This window comes from Salvia splendens, chromosome 6, assembly GCF_004379255.2.
Source record: "Salvia splendens isolate huo1 chromosome 6, SspV2, whole genome shotgun sequence".
Taxonomy (NCBI): Eukaryota; Viridiplantae; Streptophyta; class Magnoliopsida; order Lamiales; family Lamiaceae; genus Salvia; species Salvia splendens.
This window is the reverse complement of record NC_056037.1, coordinates 6,023,177-6,038,235: the sequence shown is the minus strand read 5'-3', so window position 1 is coordinate 6,038,235 and position 15,059 is coordinate 6,023,177. Positions and strand designations below refer to the sequence as shown.

General features: G+C 37.0%; 3 protein-coding genes across 3 annotated transcripts; 1 reads left to right on the top strand and 2 right to left on the bottom strand.

Annotated features, from left to right (window-relative positions):
• The first annotated feature begins 195 nt into the window (after window positions 1–195).
• LOC121806280 (polyadenylate-binding protein-interacting protein 6-like) lies at window positions 196–2,704 on the top strand. Its single transcript, XM_042206269.1, has 3 exons — window positions 196–438; window positions 1,635–2,074; window positions 2,352–2,704. Exons 2-3 carry the CDS (start codon window positions 1,637–1,639, stop codon window positions 2,502–2,504), a joined length of 591 nt encoding a protein of 196 aa, XP_042062203.1. The 5' UTR covers window positions 196–438; window positions 1,635–1,636; the 3' UTR covers window positions 2,505–2,704.
• A 1,835-nt stretch (window positions 2,705–4,539) lies between these two features.
• On the bottom strand, window positions 4,540–9,425 carry LOC121809452. The gene is made up of 5 exons (XM_042210087.1): window positions 9,289–9,425; window positions 6,594–8,692; window positions 6,299–6,419; window positions 5,620–5,679; window positions 4,540–5,520 (listed from the first exon to the last, which is right to left on the bottom strand). Exons 2-5 carry the CDS (start codon window positions 8,615–8,617, stop codon window positions 4,735–4,737), a joined length of 2,991 nt encoding a protein of 996 aa, XP_042066021.1. The 5' UTR covers window positions 8,618–8,692; window positions 9,289–9,425; the 3' UTR covers window positions 4,540–4,734.
• A 1,661-nt stretch (window positions 9,426–11,086) lies between these two features.
• LOC121809720 (triosephosphate isomerase, cytosolic-like) lies at window positions 11,087–14,957 on the bottom strand. The gene is made up of 9 exons (XM_042210487.1): window positions 14,840–14,957; window positions 14,076–14,151; window positions 12,986–13,109; window positions 12,796–12,880; window positions 12,558–12,690; window positions 11,900–11,994; window positions 11,734–11,812; window positions 11,474–11,556; window positions 11,087–11,352 (listed from the first exon to the last, which is right to left on the bottom strand). Exons 1-9 carry the CDS (start codon window positions 14,876–14,878, stop codon window positions 11,302–11,304), a joined length of 765 nt encoding a protein of 254 aa, XP_042066421.1. The 5' UTR covers window positions 14,879–14,957; the 3' UTR covers window positions 11,087–11,301.
• Window positions 14,958–15,059: the final 102 nt, after the last annotated feature.

Genomic DNA, 15,059 nt, shown 5'->3' with positions numbered 1-15,059 from the left:
AAATCCAAAATTCTCAATACCCGATTTGAAACCCGAAAAATCGGGTTTCAGGTATCCAATTACCCGACTTTTTCAGGATACCCGATATCCTTTTTGACAGGCCTAACTACAACAGTAAATTAATTATACTGTAATACTAGCACTACAAATTTCCACCAATTTATGATCTCTTTGCAACTTTAATGTATTAAAGGCTACTAAATAAACAACTGTGTCGATGATGATGAAATAAATGAGTTAACAATTCTATACATATTAAATTAAACCGTCCATTTTTCGGTGTCCATTTTTCCGATCTTTCGCTATGATTCCAAAATTCGCAAATTCTTCCCCAATTTGATTCTATTATTTTCGATTTTCCGATTCAATTTCAGGTGATCACGAATCCTAGGGTTTCAGCTTTCAACTGCAGTTCGTTCTCCGCGCTCTCAACCTAAGGTGAGAAATCTTTCAATCTGTATTCATCGCATGCGATCTCGTAGTCGTATACTGCACTTATTGTTTCAGACTGTAAATCGCGATTCCTCTGTTTCCTTATCTAATTAATCTCGATTTGTTTTAACCGTATGATCATGCAGTTTCTTGCCTGAATCTTGCTTTGTTGCATCGTCGACGTGATTGGATGGAATGGATTTGCATTAATTTTTGTTGATTTTCTGAAATTCTGTTTCTGTTTAATTGCCTGTCTTTGCTAGTTTTCGGTTGAGAAGCGATGCTGGTATTAAGTGCTCGCGTTTACAGTAATAGAGATTCATGGTAAAGATTTAAAGGAAAAGAAATGAAAATTTAATGAGTAGCGGAATCAGCTCTTCGTTTGTTTTGCGTATGCATCTGCTTAAATTCTTTATATGTATTGGTTTTTAAAGTCACTTGTTGAATATATATTATGAAGCTGTTTAAGGCTAAATTATTAATACTATTATTGAAGCAATTTCACTTTTGCTTTTACTACAATATACTTTCGTGCAAATGTAATTTTCTTGTTTTGTACTACTATTTTGGTAAGTGAGCTGTAAGGTGATATCAAATAAGAACGATTCTTTGTACTTCTGTTTATGCAGCCACTCTCTTCCTTTGTCTTGGTTTGTGCACAAAGAGTGAGAAATAGACTTAGAAGTCAGTCAATACTGTTTTGTTTTGTTACTGAATTCTATGGGACTTGTTATTTAGCTTTTAGGGAACTGTCTCCAAGCAACTGATGATTATAAAAACAATCAAGTATTTAAGATGTATTTGATTTGAAGGAATAAATTGACAAATAAACCAACTATTCAAACATATTTCTGTAAAATCTTCAGTATGTGCAGGATTAAGCAATATGACATGATGGAGATCACATCTCATGCCTGTTGGATGTAGTCTTGTAGATCCGAACTTGGTTAGAGTTGGTATTATAGAACTCCTTTTCTTGAATATATGTTCACATGATGCTCCTTACGAATTTGCTTAACCTTGAAAAACTTATCATGGTGTAAAAATAGTTTGTATGGTGACGATCATATCTTATTTGTTATGTTTACTTTTAGATACACTTGCTGCTACATGTTTTTCTTCACCGTGTTCCTCAAATGAAAATTTTGTTCTATGGCGATGCTAGAGTGGTTTCATTGTTCTCACGATTCCCAATGTTGCAGCAATGAAGACAGGATCTTCTTTAAATCCTTATGCAGCAGCCTATGTGCCACTCTTTAAAAGAGGCCCTGCTGATCTAACCAAAGAGTTTGGTTCACCTCAAGAATTTAACAGTGGAAATGAGGCTGGTCAAAAATTTGGATATCATCCTGTAAATCTGTTTCCACGAGGTCAGCATCCAAATGTTTATCAAAGTCATTCCCAGAGTCCTGGTGCTCCCCAAACTGCTGAATATCCTAAATGGAAAGATAATCGCAGTAGTGAGTTTTTTGCTTCGACGTCACAGTACCCAGAAAAGCAAAGCTTTGATGTAGACTCTGACATGGACCTGGCTTACCTGCAAATGATCTTTCCTGGAATATCAGATGAGTCTCTTTCTGATGTCTATCAAGCCAACAGATGTGATTTGGATTCTGCAGTCGACATGCTAAACCAACTTGAGGTATTATTGCATACCCTTTTCTTGTCAATTTGTGGTACAATTAGACTGATATATTATGTCTAGTTTGCTCGGAATTAGTGAAGATTTGTACGTATGAAACAATTTCAACCGATAATCTCCACATTATGTGAAGTTAACCCTACTTTTAATTCGTTATGATTTTTATTCTTACTAGGTCTACTTTCGATGATGTTTAGCTCCATTGATAGTAAGTCAGTGGATTTGAAAATTATGTTTTATCTTACAAGTTTTAGTTTATCCTGATGTTGTTTTACAGGTCCAGCATGATGATTCAACAGATAAGCTTCCCGATACACTGGACATCGGCGATGTGCCCGATTCTGCGCCTGTCAAAGCACCACAGGGAGCAAAGAATGCAACAGGTGGAGCTTCAACATCTGCCTTGTCCGACCTTCCTGCTAAAAGCTAATCTTCATACAAATTTGGAATTTAGCAATTTTGTGGGATTTGTTTCTTTTTTTTTATATTCTGGAATGTCGCTATGAATTTCTGAATCGATAAAATCCATTTTTTCTTCTTTGGTGTGCATGCGTCTTCTTTGTACAAATTGAACGCAAACTGTATCATAGCATCATTGATTGTTCAATCAGATTCTGTTTCTTACGAGGACACCACCCCTTCATCGATTTTTTATAAATCCTACTAATAATAAATAAATTAATGACAACAAAAATTAGCAATATATGATTAATTTTTATTTTGTTTACTACTATGATGAAAATTGCTTTCGTGAAAAATATAATAATGGAGTGAAATTGCTGAATCGTGCGCACTTAATGGCGAATATGACCTCCCTGCGGCGGAAAGCAAACGATTTGTTTATTACTATTAGTATTATATTATTTTTTTCAGTTTATCCCATTTTGATCGGTTAGACATATGTGTTACAACCATAATATCTAACCAAGCACATCAGCCCCTCAAGAAAACAGAGGGGGATTCCAATTCATAATCCAGAATTTTCAAGTTTTCTTGTCTGTAAATGCGTTGAACCCTTGAAGATTTTCTTGAAGTTTACAAAAAGAACAAGGCCTACAGAAAACTGGCAATGAGATGGCACAGACAAGAACCCAACGACAAAGCCGAAGCCAAGGCCATGTTCGCGCAAATCTCTCAAGCGTACGAAGTCACTCTCTCCAACATATAAATATCAATCTCTCAGTTCCAACCCAAAAAGTTGCATCTTCCCTCATATATACTTATCATAATGTGCAAGAAATAAAATGGGAAATAAGTTTATTTGATGAAAGCTAGATTTAGGGCTACTCTGATCACATATAAGACGACAGTTTCAAAGTTCAACCCTCGAAATGCAGAGGTCATATTTGCAGAGTTCTTTGGTCTTTAGGTATAGAGATGGGGTCAAGAAAACCACCTGCGAAGAGTATGCTGCCTTGTGACCTTGATGAGCTCTACACCCAGGTTGTAAGTTGTTGGTATACATTTTACCTCGTTAGTGCTTCCATTCTTCTTTACTTGGCCAAATGCATCTGTTTTGATCCTTTCTCAGCCTAACGAACACTTTTTTGATAATTTCGAGGCCTAATGCAACGCTTTTTGAACCATTTCTTGATCTAATGCAACTAGTTTTGAATCATTTCTTGACCTATTGCAACGGTTTGTCATTTCTTGATCTAAGGCAACTAGTTTTATTATTTCTTGCATAATGCAGCTGTTTTAGATCATTTATTGATCTATGCAACAGTTTTGGATAATTTCTTAGTGAAACTGCTTTTATAATTTTCTTCATATAATGCAACAGTTTATCAATTTTATTTTTATCCTAATGTAATTTTTAACTATTTCTTGTTCGATTACAATAGTTTTGAGTCACTACTCAGTCTAATGCATCAGTTTTGGGTAATTTCTTGGCCTAATGCATCAAGATTTTAATCATTTCTTGGTCTAATGCAATAGTTTTGATCAGCTTGGCCTAATGCAACAGTTCTTGATCAATTCTTGGACTTTTGTGTTTGATTTCTTTCAACTGTGTTTTATTGTGTTTATGCGCATGAGGACTGAATCAGATATATTGACTACAGAGGTGAAGCCAGGCTGAAGGAAGGGAACGACATAGATAACATTTCCAGACGATGGGAATCAGCAGATGAGCCAGCTTCCTGCAGATCGACGAGAAGCCTCAGTGCCTCACGACCTCTTCAGCCACGACACCAATGCCTTGATGATGATGATGAGCCAATGTATTACACTAGTTGAGGCTGTTGGAGTGAGGACCATGGTGCTAACAATGGTAGATGGTCCGACTTCGTCTGTATCGATAACCCTGCATTGTGAGCCCCGGTTAGCATGTGGTGGAGGGAGAGGGCATACAACATGCATGCTTGGATGTCACAGTGCAATTTAGTATTTTCCATACTTGATTTCAGTTGATGTTAAGCTAAAGAATACAAGATTAAAAAATAATTCATGTTGATATGAAAGCCTTGAACTTCAAAATGAGCACATAAAATATAATGTATAGTGAAAAAACATTAGGAGATAAATTGATTACAATATCCATGAAGTGAAATGAAACTCCTTCAAACCGAGAGAAAATTATTACTACTTGTTTTATTTCCTCAAGAGCAAGGCCAAAATACTCCTTTCTCCAAAAACTTAACGCATCAACAAATTACAAACTATTGTTGCTTCCATCTCGCATCATGCATGTGCTGGCGAGGCCGCGGCCATCGAGCTGGCTGCACAAGCCCACCCAATGGCTGCTGGTACACTAAATCCGAACCCATTGGGTGAGTGGGGAGGCAAGTCGGGCCCTCCGGCCACCACTCTGGAATATCATCGTCGTCCTCCCACGACTTTACGCTAAGACCTCTACTCTCCGCTCGATTCATAGTAACGGCACTGTCACTACTTTGTCCATATTTTTTAATAAGCTCTCTCACACGATCGACCGGAGTCGTCGTCATTTTATCATCATAACTATGCATTTCTCGCGATGATAACCTAGCTGCGGACGAGTTGAAATCACCAGAGAAATTGAACTCAGGCAAATCATCCTCGTCTCTTGTGGGCCCAAACCCGGGAGGAATGTCATCATCATCCTCTGGTTCAGACTTCAGATGCAACGTGTTTTTGGACACATGAGCCAAAGCCCGATGCGCGGGGATATTAACATTAACATTTGATGAATGTTGTAGCCTATTAGAAGAAGAAAATGGTTGCTTTTTGGAGGGGTGTTTGTGATACGAAGATGCATTAGGAGATACACTTAAATGAGCTCTTCTCCATACAACTACACCCATCAGTTCATTTCCCACAGAATTATCACTCTCACGACCTTCCTTGGGCAGGTGCTTCTTTAGCAGTTCTGCAATTCTTGGAGTAGGGGGGCATAGGTAGAGCTCGACTCCAGCTGCTGGCTCCGCGAATCCTAGCCTTTCGTCCGAGGCGTACGAATTAATAGCCTGCGTGGAACAAGATATGTCACGTCTCATGTTTAAAATGACATGACTGGAAAGCGGATTGAGTTATAAAGCTATTAAAAAGGATTAATAAAAATTTACCTCAGAAATAGTGGACTGCTGACTCTCAGATGATTTGTCCTTCAACACGAACTGGATTATCTGTGGATAGAGAGAGATTCTATTTTTATTAGCTGCAAAACTACATACCAATATCTCTTCTGATATGTATGCACAACAATTATAAACTATAAACCAAGCCTAGTTAGAAATCATCGAGCCCACAATAACGATTAGTATGAAATCCGCTTGTCTACAATCTAACGTCTAATCATAACATCAAAGAGTGACGTAACAATTCCCTCATAAAAGCAAGAGAGTGAAATCTGGATTCTTCAATCACTCAGAAACTTGTAGAGTTCAATAAAACCTAGGAAGTTTATGTCTAGCAAGGCTTTGGTACAGTTGAACTTCAAGACAAATGCCATTAAGACAGTCACTTGCTGCCTAGCGTCTGTGGCAACTTAGGTATTATTCTTGTTTTATGTAAATTAACAGCTGTAGGCATCTGCTGAAGCGAAAAATATGCTGTGAACTTAATCTTGTTGCTAGAAATATGTATGGTTCTATTGTACATGGAAACAAACACTATGCTACATTTAATTGTATCAAACACAGAAAATAGGAGGCTATTATGCCTTAGTTGCAGAGAACCAAAAGGCAATGGCCTGTACAGGCTGAAGAATTCAGATGCAGAGAAAGGGAGGCAGCCTTGATGTACCATGAGTGCACGAGTTCGAGACTTGGGGAGCTCCTGAAGGAATTTCTCAAAAGCATCGAGACGGACTCTGCCCTTGATCTCAAGAGAGGGGGACCACTCCTTTGCGGACGTCTTTTCACCACTGTTGACAAAATTGACATTATTCAGCATATATAAATTTTGATACATCTCAGAGCTAAAAGATCAGTGGTATGGTGTTATGGTATGTCGACCAAATAACAGCAGAATAGCTGTCACACACACATATATATGGAGAAAAACGTAGTATTATGCATGCCAGGTGCAGGGCACAAACCTCTGAAATAGACCACGAACAGTGACAAAGGATGATACATTCAACTGAAGAATACCCTCCCAAATAGATGCAACCTCCAATGCACTGCTAGGAACTTGATTCAACAGAGATTGATATTTCTTGCTAACGTCAGCCCTTCTTGAGGGAGCATCTCCAGGAGAGATTGAAGCTCTACGAGAAGAAGCCTGGGCATCCCTAGGAGAGATTGAAGCTCTACCAGAAGTCTGAGTGTTGCTAACCACTTTCTGGCTCACCTCATGAGCTACTGAGATTTTCTGAGCTGCATCTTCTGAAAAATTATCAAAAGGAGGTACGGAATTAAGGGATTCCATAAACTCATCCAGTGAGATAACAGGAGGTAGAGATGCCGCATCCTTGATATCATCCACCATCATTCCTTGCATTAAATCATTTCCATCAGTGGGAATAACCAGGCTACCAGAAAATTCCTGGCATTCTGCATTTTTTTCTTGACCAGCAACATTGTCTTCATCCGTACAACTTGGACTCGGAGAGTAATTTCCAGTCTCCTTTTTCAGTAAACTTTGTATGTTCACAGAACTGCCTCTAGAAACCTCATCAGCAATGCCATCATCATCATCGTGCTCATATTCTACTTGATACTCACCCTTGTGAGTTTTCTTGACCAAGCGCCTCATATTAACTTCAGTATCAGGTAAAACTACCATTTGAGCCAATTCTTCGGCTTTGGCTATACGCCACTCTGATAATTCCTTGGAAGCAAGCTCTTCCGCTGTCATTGAGCATAGTCTTTCAGGAGATATTTTACCCGACATAACTCTTTCTTTCAGTTCCGGATTCTTCTGATCTTTGAGGTTGAATAAAAGAGATCTACCCTTCTCTTTGTACTTTTTGTTTATGCCGTCAAATAGCTTGAACAGTTCAGCTTCAATTTTAATAGCCAAGTTCTCTGGTGTCAAAATTGCTACCTCGTTTCCATTATCATAGAAGTCAGCTTCCTCTTTCGCAGATTTGGGCTTATCCTCATTCTGATCCACTTTCCCCTCCTCCATCTGTGCATCAGCATGAATTTCCCAAGAAAGCCCATTTCCTTGCAAAAGATCATCTTTAATAAAAATATTGTCACTGAATTGAATGTTGCCATCAGGCAAACTGGAATTAAACTGGAATTCATGAAAGCTCTGTGCACCACTAAACTTGCTTCTTTTCATAGAATTCTCACAAGATAACTCCAGAGAATCACTAGTAGTATCTAATGCTGATCCTTGAGAAGGATCTACCCCCTCATTAACAGCACGAGACTGGAAACCTTCGAGCATCTGATGTGTAGCAGAATGCTCAGTTTTATCTTTCTTGCCAGTTGAGGCATTATCTGGGTTTTGAGATTCCAAAACCAGTGCAGCAGCCAGAGACTCCCTCATTTTGGACCTGACTGCATCAGACAACACAGGCTGAGACTTGGTTGCTGAATCAATTTTAGTAATTTGCTTCTTTGGAGGCCGTCCGCGTTGTGAGCCAGATTTACCAATAGACTCAGGGTGTACCTTTCTTTTACTTAATGCGGAGTGAGCCTGTGAATCTGGAGAACCTAGACTGTGCTGCACTGGTCCGGTTTTCCTTCTGGATTCTGATGATTGCACAGACCCAAGGGGCCGATCATCTGCTCTGAGATTTACTGTGCCTTTGCTAGGCAACTGCATCTGCAGAGAAACATAACTGTTCAATGCATGTCCCATCTCAGCATTCCTTTCCACTGGCCTAGTTATACTACCCAGTATAGGTGCATCATCAAGTCTGGGTTGGTTTGACATAGTGATGGAGCTTGACTCCACACTACCATATGTAGATTGCCACTGTACAGCATCATTGCTAGCCAACATAACAGCATCGAACTCAGAATCATATGATATTGGCTCCAGAAAACTCATTTGACCCATTGTCACATTAAAATGCTTTGGATCGTGATAGTTTGACATGTTTGGTACCACTCCCATTTGCACTACAGGTACTGGAAAGTCCATAGAGTGGGGAACATGCTCCATCTAAATTAACAGAGTGAGATACATGCAACAGAATCTAGCTTTAGAAAATATATTAAGCAGAGCCTCCAGCACCACCTACAAGGAATTCCCACATGTTACAAAATGCACAATAAAAAAAATGAATTAGGCTGTAGAAATTGTAAAGTTCGCACGATGAGCTGAATATGATCTTATTCTCTTACAAACAAGACCATAAAAAGTAGACATACTGAATAAATCAAGCACTATCAATGGTCTCCAGAGATTGAAAAAAAACATAAGACCAATCCAACCACAAATATCAAGAAGCTCGTCTATCTTATTTCAATAAAAAAAAACAGGCTATCTTATTTCCACAAAAAACTGAGACAACAAAAATCTTGATTTAAATGAGAAATAATATTTCCTTCCCATCCCAAAACCTACAGAGAAATCGATGCCCCAATATCCTAATTTCCTATTTCTGCTCTAGAAAATGTGCTCAATCGCCTAATTCCTATCCGCTATCAGGAAAACTATATTCGTGTCGAAAGAATCCAACTTTTATTTTGAAGAAACCCTAGAAACGCATTAGAAGATTCCATGAATACAAAAAACAGCTTGTTTTCTTATCGACATAATGAAACTTCGATCCGAAACCAGTCCTCATAAAACCACAGATAAAATTGATGAATAGAGCAATTGGTTTTTACCTAATAAGAAGTGACGAGCAATCGATTAAGCTAATATGCGTGAATTCGAGGAGAGGAGTGGAGAAATTGGTGTTTTCCAATCGAAGCCCTAGAAATATCGTATTGCGTTTCAAATGCATCTGCTTCTTTAAATTTACCCTATTTATATATACACGACTAGTATTTGAGATAATTTTTTTATTATCTTAGAAGATATATAGATGAAAATATACTAATGAGAACCTAACACCAATTAGGGTGGGTAGGTAGGTACGGTATACCTTACCGAAATCACCATACTGTAAAACCGGTATGTGAAAAAATCATACCTTTACCTTATCAATATTTTCGGTATATCGAACTTCGGTATACCTTATTTTCGGTATGACGAATTTCCTACCGATACCATACCTTATTTTCGATATACCGTACCAAAGTTCGGTATACCGTACTTTTGTGGTATACTTTACTTTCAACGTCAATTAAAATAGGTAGTTTGAGTTTTTAGAATATATTATTTATATTTTATAATTTAAAATATATTAAATATATTTTGTTCATAATTATATTTGTATTTTACAATAGATTTTATATTTAAGAATTATATAAAGCTATATTTTATATATAATTATATTTATATTTTACGGTATATACTGATTTTCGGTATGCGGCGGTATACCGCGGTATATGAAAATTTATACCGTTATCTTACCTTACCGAAATCTTTCGGTAATATATCATACCGTACCGAAAATTACGGCATATAAAAAATTCGGTATTTTTTTAGTACGATAAGACCGGTATTTCGGTATTTTTCCCCAACCCTACACCAATATAGTATTACAATGAAATTTTTGTTAAAACTGCTTATATTTGTACCCAATCACTGAGGAGGTAAGATCCATTTGTTATTGAATTTATATTTGGTATCCGAAATTTATAGAATTGAATTAAAATAACAAATCATTTCAGTTTTATAATTTGAGTTTTATATTTAGAGATATTCAGAATCAAATATCGTAATATTGAATGTTTTAATATCTTTCTTTTTTATCAATCCCTAACCCTTATTGATGATTTGAACTCTTGCAATCTTTTTTTAATACTTAACTGCTAATATAAAAATTATAAAGTTTCACATTCAATCACACAACTTTAAAAATAATTAATTACAGTATATCATAATTTTAACATTTTTTCAATTGTACCACTGATTTGGATCAAATTTAAATAGAGTAGTATTTTAAAATCCGGGCTGGGTCATAATTTTACACATTTGGTGTCAAGTTTCAAAACAGCCGATAATGGATTCATATAAACATGGTACAAACTTCATTTTTTAATTTTCCTTCTAAACTTTTTGGTAATATAAATACTTGAGTTATAAGTTATTAAAAAAGGTCGGTTTTAATCTTAACCAAATAAAATTGAATTAATTGTCGAAAGTGCTAGTGTGCCAAACATTAAAAATTTAAAATGACATAGCAGAAACGACATTATTCAATAGAAGCATGTAATAAAATGCAAAAATACATAAGAAGAATGGAGTCATAGCAGGTGAGGGCCGTGGGTTTGAAAATCCTGGGCTTCAGGTTCAGGTGCAGAACCGCAACTGCATTTGCAGATACAAATCGTTCTATCCTCGGCAAATTGTCTTGCACTTTTTCGCTTCATATAGCAAATTCAGTATACATGTAAAACAATTCTACTTTACACGGATCTAATCCTGTTTAATATGCAGGGTAAATCCAAGTAGGGATTTCTTGTGGAGTAGTGCGTGACAGATTAAATTTATTGATAATGAAACACGCAATCAACATAAACGCAAACATTCATGAAGAAGCATATGAAGTTGTTGATCAATAACAATACAAGGCTAATGGTTGCCAGATTTATTAGTATTCGGTACAGTCAAAGCAACTTCAGGTGCCGCAATTAACTAGAGAAATTGCACAACAGACCCAAACGACCTAATAGTTATTACATCTCTCCTATCAAAGGCTTCAAAAAATTGACTCTCCTCGACTCTTCAACTCATGCGTTCTTCTTCGTTTCAGCTGACTTGATGATGTCAATGAATTCCGGCTACAGATTGAAAAAAAATCCATGTCAGAATATCGCCCACACAACTCTATCTGTAGTCCCACTCGTACAAATTTGGAAGGTCGCAGAACATATGCCAAATAAAAGGAAGAGTTGCGATTACCTTGAGAGAAGCACCACCTACAAGGAAACCATCCAGATCGGGCTGTGAAGCCAATTCCTTGCAGTTGCCACCATTCACAGATCCTGCACGAAAATATCAGATCAATATGGTGCCAGTTAAGAAGAAAGTTTTACAAGAGACTTATGAGAGATACAGACAATCAGGGCTATCCAGAGCCTTTCAGGGAAAATTAGTGACCTAATAGCTTATATATTTTATGAGAGAATATTTGAATTTGGCTAAATGCTTGTTGCTGTTACCTCCATAGATGATCCTGGTTGAAGCAGCAACATCAGCATTCACATTGGCTTTAAGCCATTTCCTCAACTCAACATGTACCTACAGCAAGATATGTTTGAGTGGCGTTAGACGTCTTCATGTCATTCGACTTCTACAAATGGAAACCATGATCTTGTAAAGCCTTACTTCTTGAGCCTGAGCAGGAGAGGCAACCTTTCCAGTTCCAATAGCCCATACAGGTTCATAAGCCAAGACAACATTTTTCCAATCAGAAATCTTTTCTGTAATGTAAAAGTGGAGTTAGTTTCAGGAAAGAGTCGCATAGGGGTAGGACTATGGATTTTATAAACAAGACAAGCGATCAACATATTAACCTATGAAAGAAGGATAGGAATATCATTTTATCAAGGTTGAGCAAAACTACCAAGATAAACAAAAACATCCAAAATATATTCACCATCACAAATTATATGATACTACAATTTTTTGAACACTGTCAAAACCATAGCAGCTCTCCTAGCAGGACAAGGAGATTATGAAACTAGCAGTTACCTGGGCTGGAAGTCCTCACAATAATTTTCATCAAAACTCAAAAGCACTATTTATGTTCATGGATGAGTGGATGGAGTTAAACATGTAGGAGGCCGAAATACAATATTAAGGAAAACCAAGCACTACATGCTGATTTGAAAATGAGACGTCCAAGTGTACCATGATGTACTTGATTTGATTTAATATTTTACAAGATGATACCCAATAAAATCAGGTCTAAGAAAAATTTGTACAATTAATCCCCCAGAAATGAAACCTTGACCAGGAAACCTTTCCCCGATAGATTCATTACCTGCAATGGCCTTAGTCTGTGCAGCCACAACATCCACAGTTGTTCCGGCTTCTCTCTGTTCAAGTGTCTCACCGATACAGGCAATTACCTTCAAACCTTTTGAAAGTGCATACGCAACTTTATCCCCAACAAACTGGAATCACAGTAAATTACAAGATTAAATTATATGAGGAAAAATCTAATACTACAAACTAACAAAAGTACATAGAATTTTAAGAAGGTTCATTAGAAATATTACCTCACTTGATTCATTCAACAAAGCTCTCCTCTCAGAGTGACCAAGGATAACCCAAGGTACGTTCAGGTCTACAAGCATCTCAGCACTACAAAAGATGAGTAAGTATATGAAGATTTTCATACTCCTAAACCCACAACATACTTGGATATGCAAAATCTTTCAGCTATATTAGATCACAGAAGATGCTTACCTAACCTCACCGGTGTAAGCACCTCCTTTATTAACCCAACAATTCTGAGCTGCAACATGGAAATCAGGTCGCAGAGACCCTTTTACCAAGGGAAGAAACACATATGGAGGACTGACAACCACCTCTGCAATGAACGGCCAATAAACAAAAAAATTAGTTGACAGGGAAGAAACCAACACGAAGGCATACATAAACATCTCTTGAGATTAAACATATTTCCCTCAAGTAAAGAGTCTTGGTTCTAAGTTTTCCATAACAGTCCCCACAACTATTGAATGTTATGTAACCAGCAGTTTAGCATATTTAGAACACAATTATCTTCCATGTCATTCGGTATATCAGGATAAATTTTATTAGGTAATTTTATACTCCCTCCGTCCCATAAAAATATGGGCAATGAATATTGCACGAGAATTAAGACAATATTGGTAAAGTAAGAGGGATGAGGAGAATGGTAAGGTAAAGTAAGAGAGAGGAGGAGAATGGTAGTTAAAGTAGTGTTAGTGGATAGTGGGACCTACATTATTAAATTGATATAACTTTCCAAAAATGGAATGCACATATTTTTGTGGGACGGACGAAAATGGAAAGTAAACATATTTTTATGAGCCGGAGGGAGTATATAAGAACTGGAGCAACTCTTCTAAATGTGATTATTCAAAATTTCAGTACGTCAAATATCATTAAGAGATGACACACGACTCAATCATATTGTTATAGACCATAAGCCCAAATAATCATTCAGAAGGATTTGTATTTGAGTCATATGACATTTCCTTATGAATGAGTCTATGGTCCCCCTAGGCTGAAAGAAGAGATCAAAATGATTCAAAATAAGCAGAATGTGTTGAAATTATATTCATGTTTACTTGAAAAAACAGTTGATGGGACAGACCATATGAATGTCAATGAAACAAGACAAGCAGACAGTTTATTCCTATCCATTCTGGGAAATAGCAGAAAGAAATCATATATGAATATGTATGCAACAAATCAGTGGACTGGCGGTGATTATTTCATTATTTCCTTGACCATTAAGATATCCATCAGCTAGAAGCTTTAAAATGTCAGGTTAATACAAAACACTCACCAACAACATCTTGGGATGGCACTTGAGCGGCATTGAGTGATGCAACGATCTTCTTCACTTCCTCAGTAGAACCATTCTGCAAATATAAATTGAAATCATTTAGCAAAAAAAACAAGTGCAGCCAAAATAAAAGTATAAATAACTGATATTCAAGCAATCACTCCAGTAAAAAGAAAAAATAACGAAAAAACATTAAGAAAATAAGATTCATTAACCTGATGCTCTGTGCAATGCTACAAGACACGCTTAAAAAAAGTGTAAATCTCAAAAGTAATAACATAGGATATGCAGTATGAGGAAGTTGCAGCACATATTAGACTAGCATGCTGCAAAATCTGCCTTTCATAAGAAGAACAATAGATAACGAATCTACCAGGCTTTCATTTCAAAGAAAAAAATATAGTATCATCGAAAAAATCAGTGAGTTCATCTCGTTTCCATCGACTTCGAAACTACTACTGAGACGAGATCAGCTAAGATCCGAATAAAATAGCATTTCTACAACCAACCAACTTCAAGGTTCCAAACAGTACACTCCCAGCTAAAACGATATCGAATTCTAATCAGCGATCACGCCCAATACAACCGACTATTGCTGCAAAATCTACAGATATAATATCCCTAAGCATGGAGATCCACATCAAATCGGCAGGAGTGCTGCTAAATTAAACAGTAGATCGGAAACGAAATCGGGTAGAAAGAAAAAGGAAATCTAGAATTAACGAACCAATCATTCTATGATGATCGAAGAGACGAATACTTACGCATTTCCAGTTGCCGCCGACGAAGAACTTTCTGCCCATTTTTCGATATCGGAGATAACTAGAAAATGAAGAAAATTTGCTTTTGGTGTAGTGACAGGCTCTGAGTGACTCAGATATATCCGCGAATTTATACAATCATGAAAATTGAAAACTCATTATTTGCGGATCAATGAAAATGAATTGCCTAAAACGCCCTTGATGACGTGGAGCTGTGGGAAAA